General features: G+C 47.2%; 1 protein-coding gene across 1 annotated transcript in view; it reads right to left on the bottom strand.

Annotated features, from left to right (window-relative positions):
• Positions 1-11,782, bottom strand: part of LOC112107290 (serine/threonine-protein kinase 35) — a 46,045-nt gene extending 34,263 nt beyond the window's left edge. The window contains exon 1 of the mRNA XM_024200930.2: positions 11,692-11,782. Within this exon, the coding sequence (XP_024056698.2) occupies positions 11,692-11,782 (91 nt within the window). The remainder of the gene's footprint in view (positions 1-11,691) is intronic.
• Positions 11,783-16,203: the final 4,421 nt, after the last annotated feature.

Raw genomic sequence — 16,203 nt, 5'->3', positions numbered from 1 at the left:
GTTTTGATTTTGTAATCCCCAAAGCCAGAGGTGATTCAGATCAAGTCCAATTTTATCTAAATCATCACAGTTTTTTTTAAAGAGGATGGTAGAGTCTGGCTGAAAAAAATCAGTTTTGGTCCATCTCTGTTATTTGTATTTATGCAATGCCGTAAATGCATGTGGTTCTTTATCAAACAGTGAAAGACTGAGGCTGAACTCTTTGAGGACACATAGGATTTGGAGGCATAACTCGCACTCATTCCAATGGGAACTGTGTCTAAACCCCTAGATGGCTTTGAAAATCTCAGCTTGGGTCCATGCCTTGAAATGCTTGTGGTTTAAAGGTAAGAACAGGAGGCGAGGACAGACCCAGAAGCTGGGGAAGACAAGGATGATAGCAGTGCAGATGAGTGATGTGTGGATTTTAAGGTTTACATGGTGGTTCGTTTCTTGACAAGTGTTTTTCATCCACACCAGGAATTCGCCTCTGAGACTGGTAGCATCAAACATTTCATAAAGCCTACAGACATTGGGCCAAATCCTGCTGTAGCTTCACTGAAATATATGGGGGACTTTAAAATCTGCAGCAGTTTTGGCTCTTAGATGTATTCTGGAGCATAGATATTGTAGCACTAGACTGACTCATTGGAACCACTAATTTTTACTACTATATACTGTAGTCTGTTTCTAGAGGCTGAGAGAGAAAATTTCTGGGCCATCAGATAAACTTCTGAATATGTTTGCTACGCGATGCATTGCTACAGCAGTTCCCAACACATGCAGTTTGCAAAGGCCTGCATTGTCCCAGTGAATCCTGATGTTAGTTTAGTGACACCTGATCAGCCATTTGAATGTGTGCTGCTGCAAAGTCTGTCCCATAACTAACTTTATCCAATCATTTGCTAGGTTCAAATGCCATAGTTTCATCTGACAAAGTTAAACGAATGTCTGCTCCCCGTGGCCAGCTTGTCGGGATTTAATAACCTTTTTTTTTTTTTTTTCAAACAGAAAATTCCTTGCCAACGTCACTGATCATGAACCTGAAGCTTTAATTCTGTCCAGTGTTATTTCGCTCAACTTTGGAACAGCTCATTCTGGTGCTTTGGGTTTCCAGGCTTGCGATAAAGAGAGATTAGTTGCTAGGGCTTCTTAAAGCAAAATAAACTGTTTGAGATGGCTGCTCCTTGCCAGCAATACAGGATTTAAAGCAGCACCCATCCCTATTACACCTTGCATCACAGGGCATGGCATGGGGTCAGTGATCTGCCTGAATCAGTCGAGTTCATAATATTAAGATTAAGCAGTGAAACCCAAGAGTTAATTGGTTTGACACCTCTGTTGGGTGATAGCTTGGCAGTAAATAAATCCAGTACTTAATACACTTGGAGGCACAGCGGAGGCTCAAGAGCTCTGACAGCTATTTGGGTTATATTAAAAAAACAAACCCAAAGATAATTACAAAGAAACATCTGTGAGTCTCCATCTGTAATTATTTCCAAGTCTGTATTCTGCCTTGCAAAGCTCTCTTTGATATAAAGAAAATTGAGGCTCTCAGGGTGACTCAGTGCATGAGGGGTTGGGTCTGCTGTACTTGTTAACCCTCTGCTCCCAGTTACTGGCCATGTGATTATGGCAAACTTCCCTAATTTCAATCCCTACGAGTCACTTTTAGCCTGGGGCGGTGGTGACAAACCTGGAATCTGTCCTGGCACCGTTGTTACTAGTGGGACTGAACTTAACTGGGACTGAAGTAGTCAATAAACTGCATTTCCTTAATGCCTCTTTTGTGAGGGTCTCCGAGTGCTTGACAAGCAGCCATACAACTTGTCTACATCACAGGGGTGCAGGTAAGTATCAAGGGCCCAATCCTGTAACCACTTCACTTCGCATAGTACTTCCTATTATGAATAATCTCACTGGAGTCAGTACAGCTGCTCATGTGAATAAGGGCTTCAGGATTTGGGTAACTAGAAAAATGAAGGGCAAGACTTATTTGTAGGTGTGCAGAATGCCCCCCTCAGGGCCCATTCGAGGTGCTGCGGGCCCTCTCTTTCCATTGCGGGAGGTGAAAGGCAGTTAGCAGGATGAAGCTCTAACTTGGCTCTCTTTGTTGCTCTCCGTGTTGCTTCCTCACTCCAGACCAACCTAAGTATAACGAGGTCGTTGGGGGGAAATCAAACAATTATTTTTTCATAAAGTGTTGCAAGCAGATATTTGCAATTTCTTTTTGGACCATTACATAACCTCAGATATAACCCTTTCCAGGACTTTTTATATGTGCAAGATTGGCAGTTTTGGCACCAAAACATACAGCCTGGCATAACTTTTGATATGATGCTTTGGGACTGAAATTTATTAATTTAAAAATTGTGGGGTTTGCTCCCCAAATTCAAAGCATTTAAAGCGACGACTAGGCTGATTTTTAGCTCCTAAGTGATCGTAATTGAGTGGGAAAACATATTCCATAGACGGCTTTTGCAAAACTGGATCGACACTGTGAGGCTGGAAAAAATGTGAAATATATTGGGACTGATCCAAAGCTCATCAGTCAAAGTCAGTGTGTCTTTCCATTGACTTCAATGGGCTTCAGTGGGCCACGCCCATTTCTAAGAGTCCAAAGTCCATTGTGAGTATCCCAGCACCCACAGTAGCTATCACTGTGAAGTGTATCTCTAGCTGACTGAAAGCTGCCACCTGCTGTGCAATCTCTCCCTGGGAGATCCAGGCCATGTCTTCCAGAAAAGCTTGTGCCAATTCCCCTCTGGGGAAGGTGGGAGATTTGCGGCTCATGGCACACCTCCCCTCTCTTAAGCAAAGCACTTAATATCAAAAGTCAGTGCAAGGTCCACTCCACCCATTCAGTTTCTGGGATGCCGGCGGCCCTGCCAAACCCAGAGCACATCACTCAGGGCAGCCAGCATGCCAACCAGCTGTTGGGAAGAGGTGGTTTTGTGTTCAGATGGGTGAATAAAATTAACCCTTGGTTCATTCCCAAGCTGCTCTATGGGCCGTAGGTGGTTGGTGGAGGCATGGGAGGTCCTACAGGGTCCCATGGTGCTGCCTCCCCTAGTTTCCAGCTGCTTTTGTAGATGTCCATTTGTTGGCGTAAAGATGGCTAAAAATGCACGACTGCTCTGACGGGGAGGGGGGGGCTGAAGAGGACAGTGTAGATGGGCGCTGGGGCAGGGGCCATTCCAAGTGGAGCATTTCTTCCAGTAGGTGTCAGTTTAGCCTTTAAAGAAGGGCAGAGATGGCAGCACATTTCAAGAGAGAAACAAAAGTGGAGCAGAGCCCGAGGGTTCCGGTCATGGGGGTCGAGGAGAAGTAGTGATGTTTGGCAAGGGGAAAGGCAGAAGTGAGGGGCTGCAGACCAAACTCCTAGTGGAGGAAGTTTCCGAAGAGGGGGATTTCCTTTTGCACGTCAGCAGCGTGTCCAAGGTGACCCAGAGGGATTTAAACCCGTGCTCCGTATGCAGCTGATTCAGGCAGCGTGGAACACAATCCTCCTCCCTCCAGGTACACACGTGGACCGTAGAAATAGACATTTATAGGCTCGGCAGATTGCCAAAAAGGGAGGCATTTTCCTGTGCTTGTTTTGTCAGAGCTCCCTTTCTGATGTGTGCAACTGGCAGGCCAGTGCTTTTATGCCAAGCCCTCCCTCAGTCAGCCACTTAACCTAGGATACTTTGGTAATAACTGCTCATAATTATCGCTGGTACGTTGTCCTCTCTTATTTTCTGTCCCTGCCTTGCTTTCCATGAAGCCTGCTAGCACATTGTCCCTTAGATTCCTTCCTGCAAGTTTGCAGATCCTACCACAAAAACGTTTCTTATTAAATAAGGAAAGAGAAAAGCTTCTTTCCCTGCTTTTTTCATTCCTCTTTCTTTTTTCTCCCCTGGTGACACTGAAGGCCTTTAAAAATGAGCACGTAAAGCTGGAGGCGATGACCTTAAAAGCGAGTTTTAGCATTATTATTATGTTGGCACTCCTCTTTTTTTAGTTGTTGAAATGATCCCCTCCTGAATAGGATCTGGGACAAGGATGCTCTGTCTGCAGCAGCATTAGAGAGCTCCCCTACAAATGGTGTGAGACCCTCGCCGCCTGGTGCAAAACAACACTGGTGATCAATACATTGGGAAAACCAGGTCCCCTTGGAAGACAGTACCTTTGTGAGTGTTGTGTTAACCGATGGATTTCAGTTTGTGCAGGCGAAGTACAGAATGGCCAGTGATAGCGAGGGCCGGGATGGGAGATTTGTTTCTTAGCCTTTCTGACGTGAACTTGAGAAGAAGTGGGAAGATGCGTTTGATCTTCATACGCTGCTCCAGGTTGAAAAGTCGCTGCCTTAGAATCTTCAGTCCTCCTCTTGCTGCTGGACTGAGTTTAATTTGCCTGCACAATTCATACAAATGCATCTCATTAGCCACTTGCATGCACAGTTATTTCACTTGTGTGCACAGTCAGTTTAAATTAAGCATACGTTTCCATGCATATTTTGCATGCCTAGCTCTTTTTTTCTTTATAAGATCTAGCCAGTAATGTCCATACAGCGCAGGTAGGAGCTCTGTTTTTACAGTGTCATCCCGAAGACACCTACGCCGTAAACTGTATCATTCTCAATTTAGCTACTACACCTTGGAAGAACAAAGGTGTGTGTAGATCCAGCCAAGATTTGAACCTGAGGGTTCAGGGAATCTGGTACCTGAGGGTTCAGGGAATCTGCTAAGAAATCCCACCTCTAAGCAGTGAAGCCTTAAAAGCAAAAATTATTCCATTATCATATTATGGGCCTAATCATGCCTCATGGTGAATCCTTGTGTCTGCAAAACTCCTGCTGGCTTCAGTGACGCCTGGTCTATGTTAGAGAAGTTTACCATGCTAGGAGATCCTCTGTTACAATGTCACTGTCACCTTGCCTTCCTTCCAACGGCCAGCCACACAAGGAGTTGCTGTATCTCTCACATGGCTGAGATGCTGGGGGTTGAATTCTGCACTGTCAAACATCTTGCTTCTCACTCAGTGTGGCTGAGCAGAAAGTATGTTATGTTTTGAAGGCCCGCATGCTCGTTCCCCAGCCCCCCCTTCAGAAAATACCAGGACAGGCTCCAAATGCTGCAGTGACACTAGAGTATGGTTCAGTGGCTGTGACCATTCTGCCAGACTACGATAGCTTTTCTAGAGGGGCTTGGGAAGGAACCGCAAAGGGGAGCTGATGGGCCTGCAGAGAACCTGTGGGCCACACTTAAAGCTTTTTGTGTTTCATTATAACCCACTTCACTCAAGTCTCCAGATATGGGAAGGTGGAGGTGAAACAAAGAGACCTTTAATTCCTTTTTAAGTGGAGGTGTTAATAGGGGAAACATGCTACCTTAAATCTCTTGATACTTGCCTGCCTTGGCTGTTGCCGAGGATGGGGCTTTGCAGAGCTAGTTGTGTGTGTTGGCGCCAGTGCAGCCTTGTAACAAATGACACCGATGCCTACCCCTCCTGCCAACGGGAGGGCAGTTTATCAGGGCAGGAGATGCTCATTACAAGGTTGGAAGGGCTTGTTGGTGCAGTCGGCAGCTTTTTCACTAGTTAATTTTGTATGAAGGAGTGGGCTGATGGATGGAGATTGCAGTTTGGTGTCAGATCACTTGGCACATGCTGTGATGGAAGATCTGATTAAGCGCAGATTCGGCTGAAGTTACAAAGTGAGAGTAGGTGGCTGCCGAGATCAGCTTTTTTAAACTCAATTCATTTCTAACGAGTCACTTCGTCTCCTGCTTCTGAATGAGAGGGGCCATTAACACAACTAACAGCCCAGCTCTTGCAGTAAAGCCTTGTTAGCAAGGGTAGAGTTCTGAGTTCAGGGCAGCAGAGGCCAGCATGTTTGCTTTTAACAGGCTCACAATATTCTCCGTGACATGTCAGGCATAATGGAAGTTGTGTGATTCTTTTGTTTATTCGGGCTCATCGTTTCATAACGGCATCACGTAGCTGCTAATGTTTGATTGCACATGCAAATTATGCACTTTTGTGTGCACAAGAACTATGGATGCAAATGACTAGTACAAATAGACACGCTCATTGTCTTTGAACATTGATGGTGGGTTTTCTGAAGAACTGGGTTGTGGAGTTTTTTGTTTTTGTTTTTTTGTTTTTTTTTAACCCAGACGCGGGAACCAGTTGAAGATGCACTTTGAATTGACAGCTGACTGGGCTGTTTTCTTGTGATGTTCACAGTGTCGCCACCCTGCACCATCCCCTCTTCCCTCTCCTTAAGGAACGCTGCCATTTCCCTACCTCTGTGAGGCTCTGTGGATAGCCTATGGGACTACAAAGCAGGGAATTGCCTCTACTACTGCTGAGATGCTGAACACCCTCAGCTCTTATTGTCTATGTTGTGTGGAGGGCATTTGATATATTGCAAGATTAGGCCCTTATTCAGTATCTGTAAAAGGAGATGATACTCTTACACCATGATGAGCTGGTAGTACTGGAGACACACACTTCACATCTCCCCGTGGCCCTTGAAACATAAAGGGTGTTTCTCTTGGGGAAGTACCCATTAAGAAGAAGTAAGGATCAGGTGCCTGTGGCAAGGAGAACTTAGGAGAAATTTAACACATTTCTGCCAGCCTTTCATGGCTCTTCCAGCATTTGCTTTGGTTTGCCAATAAATTATTCAAGACATTTTGAGCAAACGCTTGTCAGGGCTGCTCTAGGTTTACTTGGTCCCATCTCCACGCAGGGCGCTGGCCTAGATGACCTCTTGAGGATCCTTCCAGCCCTACAGTTCTATGATTCTATGGATAGCGTTGCAACTGGCAGTAATGGGTGACTTTGCTGGCTGTGCCTGTGTGGGGCTGAAAGTGGTTTGGCCTGGAGGGCGAACTATCCCAGTGGTCTCTGCAAATCAGGGTAAAGGCGTGCCGATGGGGTGGTGTGGGGAAGCTTGCCTTCCACTGCATGTGCTCTGTGGATAAGCAGAGGGCTATGTGCCAAATTCATCCTGTTCCATGAAGACGGTGGACTTGCACCAGGGCTTAATTTGGCCCTTCTCTAGGGCCATCAGTCTGGCACCTTTCCCCAGCGCTGACTTCAAGTGGAAAGGAGATCAGCCTCACCAAGAACATTAAAAGCACAGTGGCTTGTTTTAGCGGGGTGCATCCTTGCAGTTCTGTGCAGTTATGGTAACTAAGGAACTGGTCACTTTTGAGCCTCTTGTGAGGCATTCACTTCCTTCATTAGCGACAGCCGCTCATTCGCTCCCACGTCACTTCATCTCAGTCAGCGGCATCCGAGTTCCACTGAATGGCGTTCTTAATGACGGTACCAAGCAAGGTGTCACGAAGAGCCTCAATTCCCAAGGCTGAAATGAATCAGAACATATTCATAGATAGATGCAGATACAGCAGCATATATAATAGCTTCATGGTGTTGTCAGGGCAGGAGGCTGTCAGCTTGACTCATCCCAGGGGTCTAACCCCTTTGTTTGTGCCATTGTTTCTTTAGGAATCCTTTGTCTTGCGCATGGAGAGGAATAAACCACGTAATCGGAGACAGGCTATTTTAGCAGTTGCTTCTAAATCTTACAGCTCCACCTAGGAAAACTGCCCTTTTTTCTGGCTGGATTCCTCACTGGGGTCTGAACCAATTCCCATCAAAGTAAACGGGAGTCTTTCTGCTGACTTCAGTGGGCTCTGGATTAGGTTCTCGGGGGCAAGAGAGATGCAGCCCATTCCTTCAGTGGGTTAGCTACCAAAAGAAGAGATGGCTGTATATGTCAGAAAGACCTTGGGCCCAGATCCTCAAACATATTTAGGTGCCTAGCTCTCATTGATTTCAATGAGAAATATGTACCTAAATACCTTTGAGGATCTGGGCCTGGGGGCTGGATTGATTTGGCTACAGGACAACAACCACATGGGCAGCAAGAAGGCAAGTGGATACCAACCCATAAACATACGTTAGCCATGACCTGGAGAGGAGGGATGCTGGTTGTCTCCATTGGTTTATTCAGTCTCGGGCCTCTCTGCAGGACATGGTGATGCTGGTGCCAGTTTTTAGCTGTCTTTGTGAGGCAGGTGCCTGTCCATCAGCACTGGATTGAGACCCCCAATCTCACTGCATGTGGGCCATCAAACAGCTGTCAAATGATGACACATTCCAGTCACTGCCAATGATCTAGAAAGGCTCCATGTCCTTCTATCAATCCCCTGAGCTACCTGTTCTCCAAGGAACTAAACGAGGGTTCTGCTGATGCTTAGCTCGGTACTCGCCAGGTGGGAGTTATCTATCTTGTCACCGGATGAGCCCTGTCCAGAGATGAGCAATGGCCTTGGGCTGTATGTTGAGAAGGGACCCCAACACATGGTCATTGCAGCCCTCTAATAATCGAGCTACATCTCCTCACCCTCTTGGGAAAATAATACTCTGTGTGCATAGCCTTACGTCACACCTGGGCTGCAATGCCCACAAATGCCAGTGGGTAGGCAGTCGGTGTTGGGTAGTACCAAACAGGGCCGGCTCCAGGCACCAGCTAAGGAAGCAGGTGCTTGGGGCGCCCAATGGGAAGGGGCGGCACGTCTGGGTCTTCGGCAGCAATTCAGCGGCGGGTCCCTCAGTCCCTCTCTTCCTCTTTGAGCTGCCACCGAAGTGCCCCCGAAGAGGAAGAGGGGGAGCAAAGGACCCGCCGCCAAATTACCGCAGAAGAATGAAGCAGCGCCATTGAGCTGCCGCCGAAGCGCGGCCTACCTTCTTTTTTTTTTCTTTTCTTTTTTTTTTTTGCTTCACCGCTTGGGGCGGCAAAAAAGCTGGAGCCGGCCCTGGTACCAAATGCATTCATTTCACTGTGACCTTGCCCTCCATTCCCTCTCGTGGGTTTTCTCCACCTGTTGCCTCTCGTCACATGCTGAAATTGCAAGCTCTTTGGGGGCAGGGACTGTCTTTATTCTGCCTGGTACAATGAGTGCTGAACCCTGGTAGTGGCCATTAGATACGACCACAATAAAAACAGGTGGGACAGTAATTCATCTGAGGATCTCAAAGCACTTTGCAAAGGTCAGTGCAGCCGACACCAGGCCTGTGAGGTAGTAGTTTGGTCCTTTCCCACCCACTGCCCCAAACTGGTGGTCGTGAAGGTAAGATTTGTGCACCCCTGACTCACTGCCATCGCTGATGTGGTGAATTAAGGGGTGCCTACCTGTAGAGCATTGGGAATCGCTGGCAGCTGAATCCCAGGGAGTAAGATTCTCTGTGAAGTGAGTTGGCCTCACACCCAGATGTTTCACACCATTGGATTTTATTCTGGTTTGTAAACAACAAACAATCATTTCCAAATGGCCAGTGCAGTGAGGCTGCTGGGCTGGGCTGGGTGGAACCCTGAAACCTTCCGGTCATAGCAACAAGGGAGGCTGCTGCAAATGGATAGTTGGTCCAGGTCCCTGTGCTAAGAAGACTGCCAGAGACTTCCCTTTGTACCCTATCCTATCCTTTACCTCTGTCCCCCTTCTTCCTCCACTCACTGACGAAATCCTGCTTCACACCTGGTGTAGTCCTAATAGGGCAGCAGGTTGCATCTGCTAAGGGAAAATGAGGGGTGAACAGGCTACTTAGCACAGGCCTTTTCTGGGAAAATTGTAGAATGTAATAAGATCGAAACCAACAGCGTTCTTTAGAAATTGCTTTTAAAACCAGGGCGCTATCTCCTTTCTGCTCAACAATGCAATAGAATTTTATTGCAGCCATATAGCGATGAATAGAGAATGTATATCCCTGCTATCGAGTGACCTCAAACCTCAGTAGGAAAGTTCTCCTTTTCTATCCAATCCCATAAGCCCAGGCCAGTAGGACTTCTGAAGAGTTGTGGTTGCCTGCTGTTAACTTGTGGCTCCTACAATGATCAGTTAAGCAGACTTTAATTAACAGTGGGAGCAGTAGTGAGTAACCAGTGATTTCTTTGTCTAAAGCGTCTATTCAAGTTGGGTAACTTTTTGTGACTTCGGGAACATTATGGCTGGGAGGCTCACAGCCCAAGCTCAGCATGACCCAAGGGACGCTGATGGTCACTGCAGCGGGGAAGGTGGAGGTACCACTAAAGAGCCAGCTGCGTGATGTCTCCATTCTCCCAGGGACATTAGAAAAACCTCAGCGTTCAGCTCCCCCTGCTGGCTCCATCCCCATTCTACAATGCAATGATTTTTTTCTTTTGAATCTGTATTTAGTTTTTACTGTGGGCCAATTAACCCTTGCACCCGGGTTGGCCGAGGGGTTCACAGAATACTAAGAACTGCCCTGACCGTGTAGTTACTGCACATTTATAGGCCTGGAATATTCTGAACCAGCAGAGTCCAAAAAGCTACGACTAGTGCTGGGGTGGAGGCTTTGAGGTGGTTGAAGGACATAAATCCACACCGTGTAGAGGTCAAAGCATAGGGGTTTATTACACACAGCGCTGGTGGAGTGTCACCTGGCTTATTAGGCTCGGAGACACTGTCAATCAATTGATTACAATGAAATATATAGATTTTCCATGGGCGGGGGAAAGTGACGGGGTAGGCAGTTCCACACCCCAGGATAGGTTTTGCAGCAAGACAAGATAGCACATTAGCCAATGGTTAAAAGGTTACATAATGTCTCCGCCCATGGTCTCAAATTAGCAAGTTAACAATTAATACTTTGATAAAATGTTATTAGTATAAAATATATATGTTGAATTCTGATTTGGGGTCCATAGGAACGGAGCAACTCCTTTGATTGTCCGACAGGTACATGTCTAGGGGATAAAGCAAAGAAACAGTGAAAGGATATGGTAATACAGATTGTCTCCTTTATGCCTTAAGGCAGGGCATCGGTCCCTGGGAAGGGAGGTGGAAAGATGCCATATCATTATACTGACGTGCCAATTTTCATAAACTCAAGGTTGGATCTGTGGGAAGACTGTTTTCCCTTCAGGAGAAACACAATAGGAACAGGGATCCTTTGTTCAATTTGAAACATTGGATGAAACATAATTATTCAGTTATTGCTTCAACATCTGGCATTTCTACTGACCAAGCATATCTTAGCAAAGGCAATGTTATCTTGTTTACCCCAGCTTTCTCTTAGCTGATCACTATTAGCTAGGCCTCCGGTCTCCAGACCAAACTTTGGACTTTGGGTCTGAGAAAGAGCTGGCACAATCCATATACCAGGTTGTTATCTAAAATGCACATGGATTTTAACCCTTCAGTGGTGTATAAAGCAAGAGCCTCTCACTGTGCTAGCGTGTTTCATTTTTCCTGCTGCTGTTCTGGTCCAGTTAGTCACTGGATTTAATTGTAAAAAGGCATCTTTGGCTGATGGGATCTCGGGTGACAAAACAGCCCAATAGCTCCAGACCCTCACTGCTCCCCCGTACCCACCACCTTACTGCCAGACAGAGGAGTTTCCTTCTTCCAATAGAAGAGTGGTGCCTAGTTTCTCCTGAAAGGAGCCTCGAAGCAGGGCAGCCGGCCTGCTGAGAAATGAGCTATTTGGACAGTAGCTGCTGGAATCTGGGGCTGGCTGGTGGGAGGTGAACAGCGGGAATGATGGACGCCAAACTCTGGCCAATGTTTTGTTCTGACTCGCCGGAGTAGCTTTGCTTAAAAAAGAAATCCCAGTTGCCATCCCACCAAAACTCTGCCACCACCAAAGCTCTCCAAACATCACTCACCGGCGTGAACTCTCATTGGCTGATCGCACCTGGAGGGCGGGATACGCCTTGGTCCTGAGAGTTCTCCGTTGCTCGAACCCCTTCCCAGCAGGCCGAGGCGTGGCTGCTCTGCTCTCCCATGGCGGGCAGCATTGTAGGAGCGGTATGAATTCTTTTCTCACGTTTGGGACTGAACCACTTGGTTGCTAGCAGGCCTCTCTGCCATTGTCTGAACCAGGACATTATCCCCATCTGATCCCCACTGTAAGAAGCTCTGGCTCTTCTCTGGTATGTGAGAATGGCATTGCCCCCACTTGAATATTGATCCAGAGGTGGTCTTCACGTGTTCCCCATGGTACAGGCTTTATTTCTCCTTTGTCGTATGATTGGCCACCACAGGTGTAGGATGGGAGGTAGCCGGGCATGAGACTGATGCCAGTCAACGGGTACCCATATGCTGGGTGGCTGTCACTTTCCTTTCCTACACCTCTCCACAGTGTGCCTGGTCTCTGCCTGTCCCCTGGAGAAAATCCTCAGCCTCCTTCCAAACCTGGATGTGGGCTTCTCCTACTGACTCCTGGGTGATTTCTTTAACCTCCCCTTCCCTCCCTTCTGCCCTGTTCTGTTCCTTCCCAGCTCCAGGCTCTCTGCCCTCGTCAGGATCATTTTGCTGTCCATGGTGCTTAAAGATTGAGCGGAAGTAGGGAGTGAATCCTTGCCCTGCTGCGCTGCAGGTCTAAGTTGGGAAGCTGGGTACGAAGGCCAAGGGCTTTGGTGAAGTGAAAGAGGAAGGAGCTTGGTGCACAGCCTTCCTGAGCCGATATTTAAAGATCTTCTGAAGGGCTGTTTATTTCCATGACCCCTGGGTCTCATGCACGTTGAGAGGAGCTCACTGGTCATAACCAACTTTCCCCTTCCATCTATCTGCTGAGACTGCCAATAAAGCAGCAATTTAGGGCCAGTTGTCATTTTTAGGATTTAGGAACAAGACCGAGACCAGTAAAACTCATTTCCCATTCAGCACCCACGTGTGGTCAGATGGCGGTAACTCTCGGCCACATTCAGGGTGGACTGGAAGAAAACTGGCACTCCAGGGATGCCATATCCCCATGACCAAGCCTTTGAGCCATCCAGTCTCCAAGGGCTGCAGTTTTATGTACCTATTGTGGTTCCATCAGGACTGTTCAACAACCTTTGGGAAATAGCTGGTCTCTCCAAGACACCACATTCTATAATCAGATCTAGCGAGCAGCAGCGCCGCTTTGCTTGCCTGCAAATTGCAGCAGTACCGCCATTTTGATGGCCACACTTCCAAGAATTGCTTCCCAGTTGGGCATGGTGGTGGCTATTGCATGGGGACTTGCAGCTAGGAGTGGCCCCTGGGCAGTGAGTTACCTGCTCCTGTCTGGGAGTCAGTGCTGGTTCTGGGGTTTTCATCTGCCTGGGGAAATGTCCATTCCCAACAGCCTGTAGTCATGCACACAATGAACCCATAAGATGCAGTAGTGGGAGAGGGCCAGAGGGGGCTAGAAGCACCTTGCTGAATGTAATAGTTTTCTATCTAGATGCCATTCATCCTTTATTTAGGGACAGCCCCACAAATACCAATGCACTGTGATCTAGCTTGGTAGACCTGAGAAGCAGGTAGTCAGACTTTGCTGGATTTTAAATGAACTCATTACAATGTAACAGCTCCACCCTGTTCTTCCCAGACTTGCTCCCTTTACTGTTTCCCAGTAGGTATTGCATCTGCTCACTCCTCTGCTAGACTGGTGCTGCCACAGACACAACACGCTTCTTCCAATATAATGTTCTGCTGCGCTAGTATTTTGTAGTCCTCGGTGTCCACCTCCTCTGGCTTGTATGGCGGAGTTGGTGCTGGTTGGAGCATGTTGTCTGAATGGTTACGTGGTATTCCCTGGAGATTTACCAAAGGTGATGCTTCCTATTCCAGAAGGATCATCCTGGCCCTCAAAAGGGGGGACTCAGGAAGAAGCTGATTTCATTCAAGGAAATTTGGAAAGTTCCAGGGAACTCTGCAAGCTGCTACAAAAATGCAGGGGTTTTCAAGCAGCTGCCGGTTGGCCCTGGTGAAGAGGGGCTAGAATTGTAAAGAGAGGAGCTGTGTGACAATAGCTGAAATTAACTCCCACTTGTTTTTCCACTAGCCTGCGACTCATGCTAATCCCCCCTCCCTCCTAACCAGCTTTTAACTGCTCTAGTTAAGAAAACTTAACTTTTCTATTACTGCACATTTGTCTCCTTTACCCAGGTGCTTAATTACCATTGTCCCAGCGAAATGTCAGCATGAGTCAGAGACAGTCTCCCATTAGGAAGAGACAGATGAATATTAATTACACTTACTGGTGAGTGGGTTTTCTTTTTTGTCATTTCCCTGACTCCGCTGAGGACCCTGTAGCTACATGTTCTCTGGCCTGAGCAGCTGAGCTGGCACCAGATGGTCAGTGAACGGACAGTGTTTGTGGGAGATGGAAGGGAACCCAGCAATGCGAGACGAGAGGAGACTCAACACTAGCTACAGCAGAGGCTGAAGATGAGAGAGAGAGAGAATCTGCAACATAAATTGAGAGTAATAATAAACTCCATCTGCTGTAGGAACAGAAGCAATTTAACTTTCCCCTCTAGCCAAAGGAAACAAACTCTTATTAAGAAATCTTATTACCAAGTACTTTCATCTTTGGGTGAATAACCCAAGCCTGGTGCTTGGTCTCCCAAAGCAGGTTTTTCTATGGTGCAACTGAACTGGATCAAAGCAAAGCAAAGCAGCTGCATGGACTTTCAGGTGCCCTTGGGGGGCTGAATTCCGTCTGACGTCCAGGATTCTCTGTGTCTACACCATCAGTCATGGCACTGGAGTCTCTGAAGATAAGCGGGGTTAATGGGGAGCAGGCAGCTCTTTTCTCCCTCTCGTCCTTGTTTGTGAATTCCACACAGCAGGCGTACATTCAATATGTCATACGTTCGGGGACAGATTTTTTTTAAAAAAAAACCCTGGCTTCTAGCTTTGCACTTGCAGTTGTGTGGGCACAACAGATGTCAGATCAATGTTTGATTAAGTGGTGCGTTACAGTCAGGTAATGATGTATCTGACAGCCATTTCAGCTCTCACAATAGTTGGAGCGTGGAAGGCTGAGGTAGGTTCCGTTTCCAATCAGGCTTTACCGCTCTGCATTTCACGTCCCCGGCTGCAGAGGCACTGTTATGGGAACGCGGCTGATGGCATTTACAGGTGATCAGACACTAACATGACATCTAACGGGTCCATATAATTACAGGTTAAAAAAAGGGAGACCGGGTTTTAAACATCTAGGCTCTTAACTTGGGAGAATAAGTTGCTAGAAATGACAGTTTTCTGTATATGGAGAATGTTTTCCAGTATTAAGCATTATGCCCACATAGAGCCTTATCCAAAACCCACTGAAGTTAATGGGAGACTTTGGCTTGCCCTCAGTGGCCTTTGAATCATACCGGCAAGGGTTAAATCTCTCTGAGGATAACTATGATCTTAACCAGCTAGACCAGGGGTGTTTGTGGTTTGCAGCTGCTTTTTACTGCACCGGTGCCTGAGTCCATGTGTGCAAAGCCAAGCAGAAGAACGGGCTGAGTTAAGATGGTGGCTCCAGCCCCTTGGTAGCATGCCCTCCCATGACAAGTCTCTTCTCTATTAACGCCAGCACACGTTAGTCAGTCAGATGTGACTTCGGGTAGGTTGGGGAACTTCTCTTTCAAACTCCATGGCCAGAGCTGTCAAAGGGAGAGTGGTGGTTGTCTTTCCAGTGGATAAATGAAACCCCGTCATCTGTCCCTGAGGACTGTTTTTGGAAATGCACAATGCTTCGTAAGAACTCTTTACAGAGTATTGATGTGAGGGCACCAGCCTTCTGTGACTGGAAGCATCTTATGGAAAGGTAGAAATTGCTGCTGCCCCTCCATTTCCACTCTTGGTCTGGTGAGCAAAGGTCCTGAACACACAAGTCCTGTCTCAAAGTGCAGTGTCCCATGGCCTTCCCCTTCCTCATGCCACCTGTGGAATAACAATAGTCACACTGAATTCTCTTGGAATTCAGTGGCTAGTAACATAGGTGAAATTTACCCCTGTGCAAATGGTCAGCAGAAGATCCCATGCTCCAACTCCAGCAGAACTTAGGTGGTACGTGGGCTTTGTGTCGATCCTCTGGACAGGAGTGATTTTCACCCCGTGTGATTACCCAGGTGCTCCATGTAACCTGCCCTGAATTGGGGCTGGATTTTCAGAGGGCCTGCAAGCTATGCATCTGCACAATTAGCATGAGCAAAGGTCACGTGTAAACAACAGTTGGGTTACTGTGCACCCAACAAGCTGACATCTGTGCACAAATTCCCATCTTTATGTGCAAATGTGGAGTTTGCGTATGCAATAGGCTTGGCCAGTTAGGTGCAAAAACACCCTAGTTTTGTGCACGTCCCAGTAAGAAGCTCTCTGAAAGGATTGGGATTTAAAGTCCTTTTATTAAGAGCTGAATGTTTCTCGTATCTCATGGGCACCTTTCCATCCCTACCAA

The sequence above is a fragment of the Terrapene carolina genome, unplaced genomic scaffold (assembly GCF_002925995.2).
Source record: "Terrapene carolina triunguis isolate 2854851 unplaced genomic scaffold, T_m_triunguis-2.0 Scaffold130, whole genome shotgun sequence".
Classification (NCBI taxonomy): Eukaryota; Metazoa; Chordata; order Testudines; family Emydidae; genus Terrapene; species Terrapene triunguis.
This window is presented reverse-complemented; position numbering and strand designations above follow the sequence as displayed.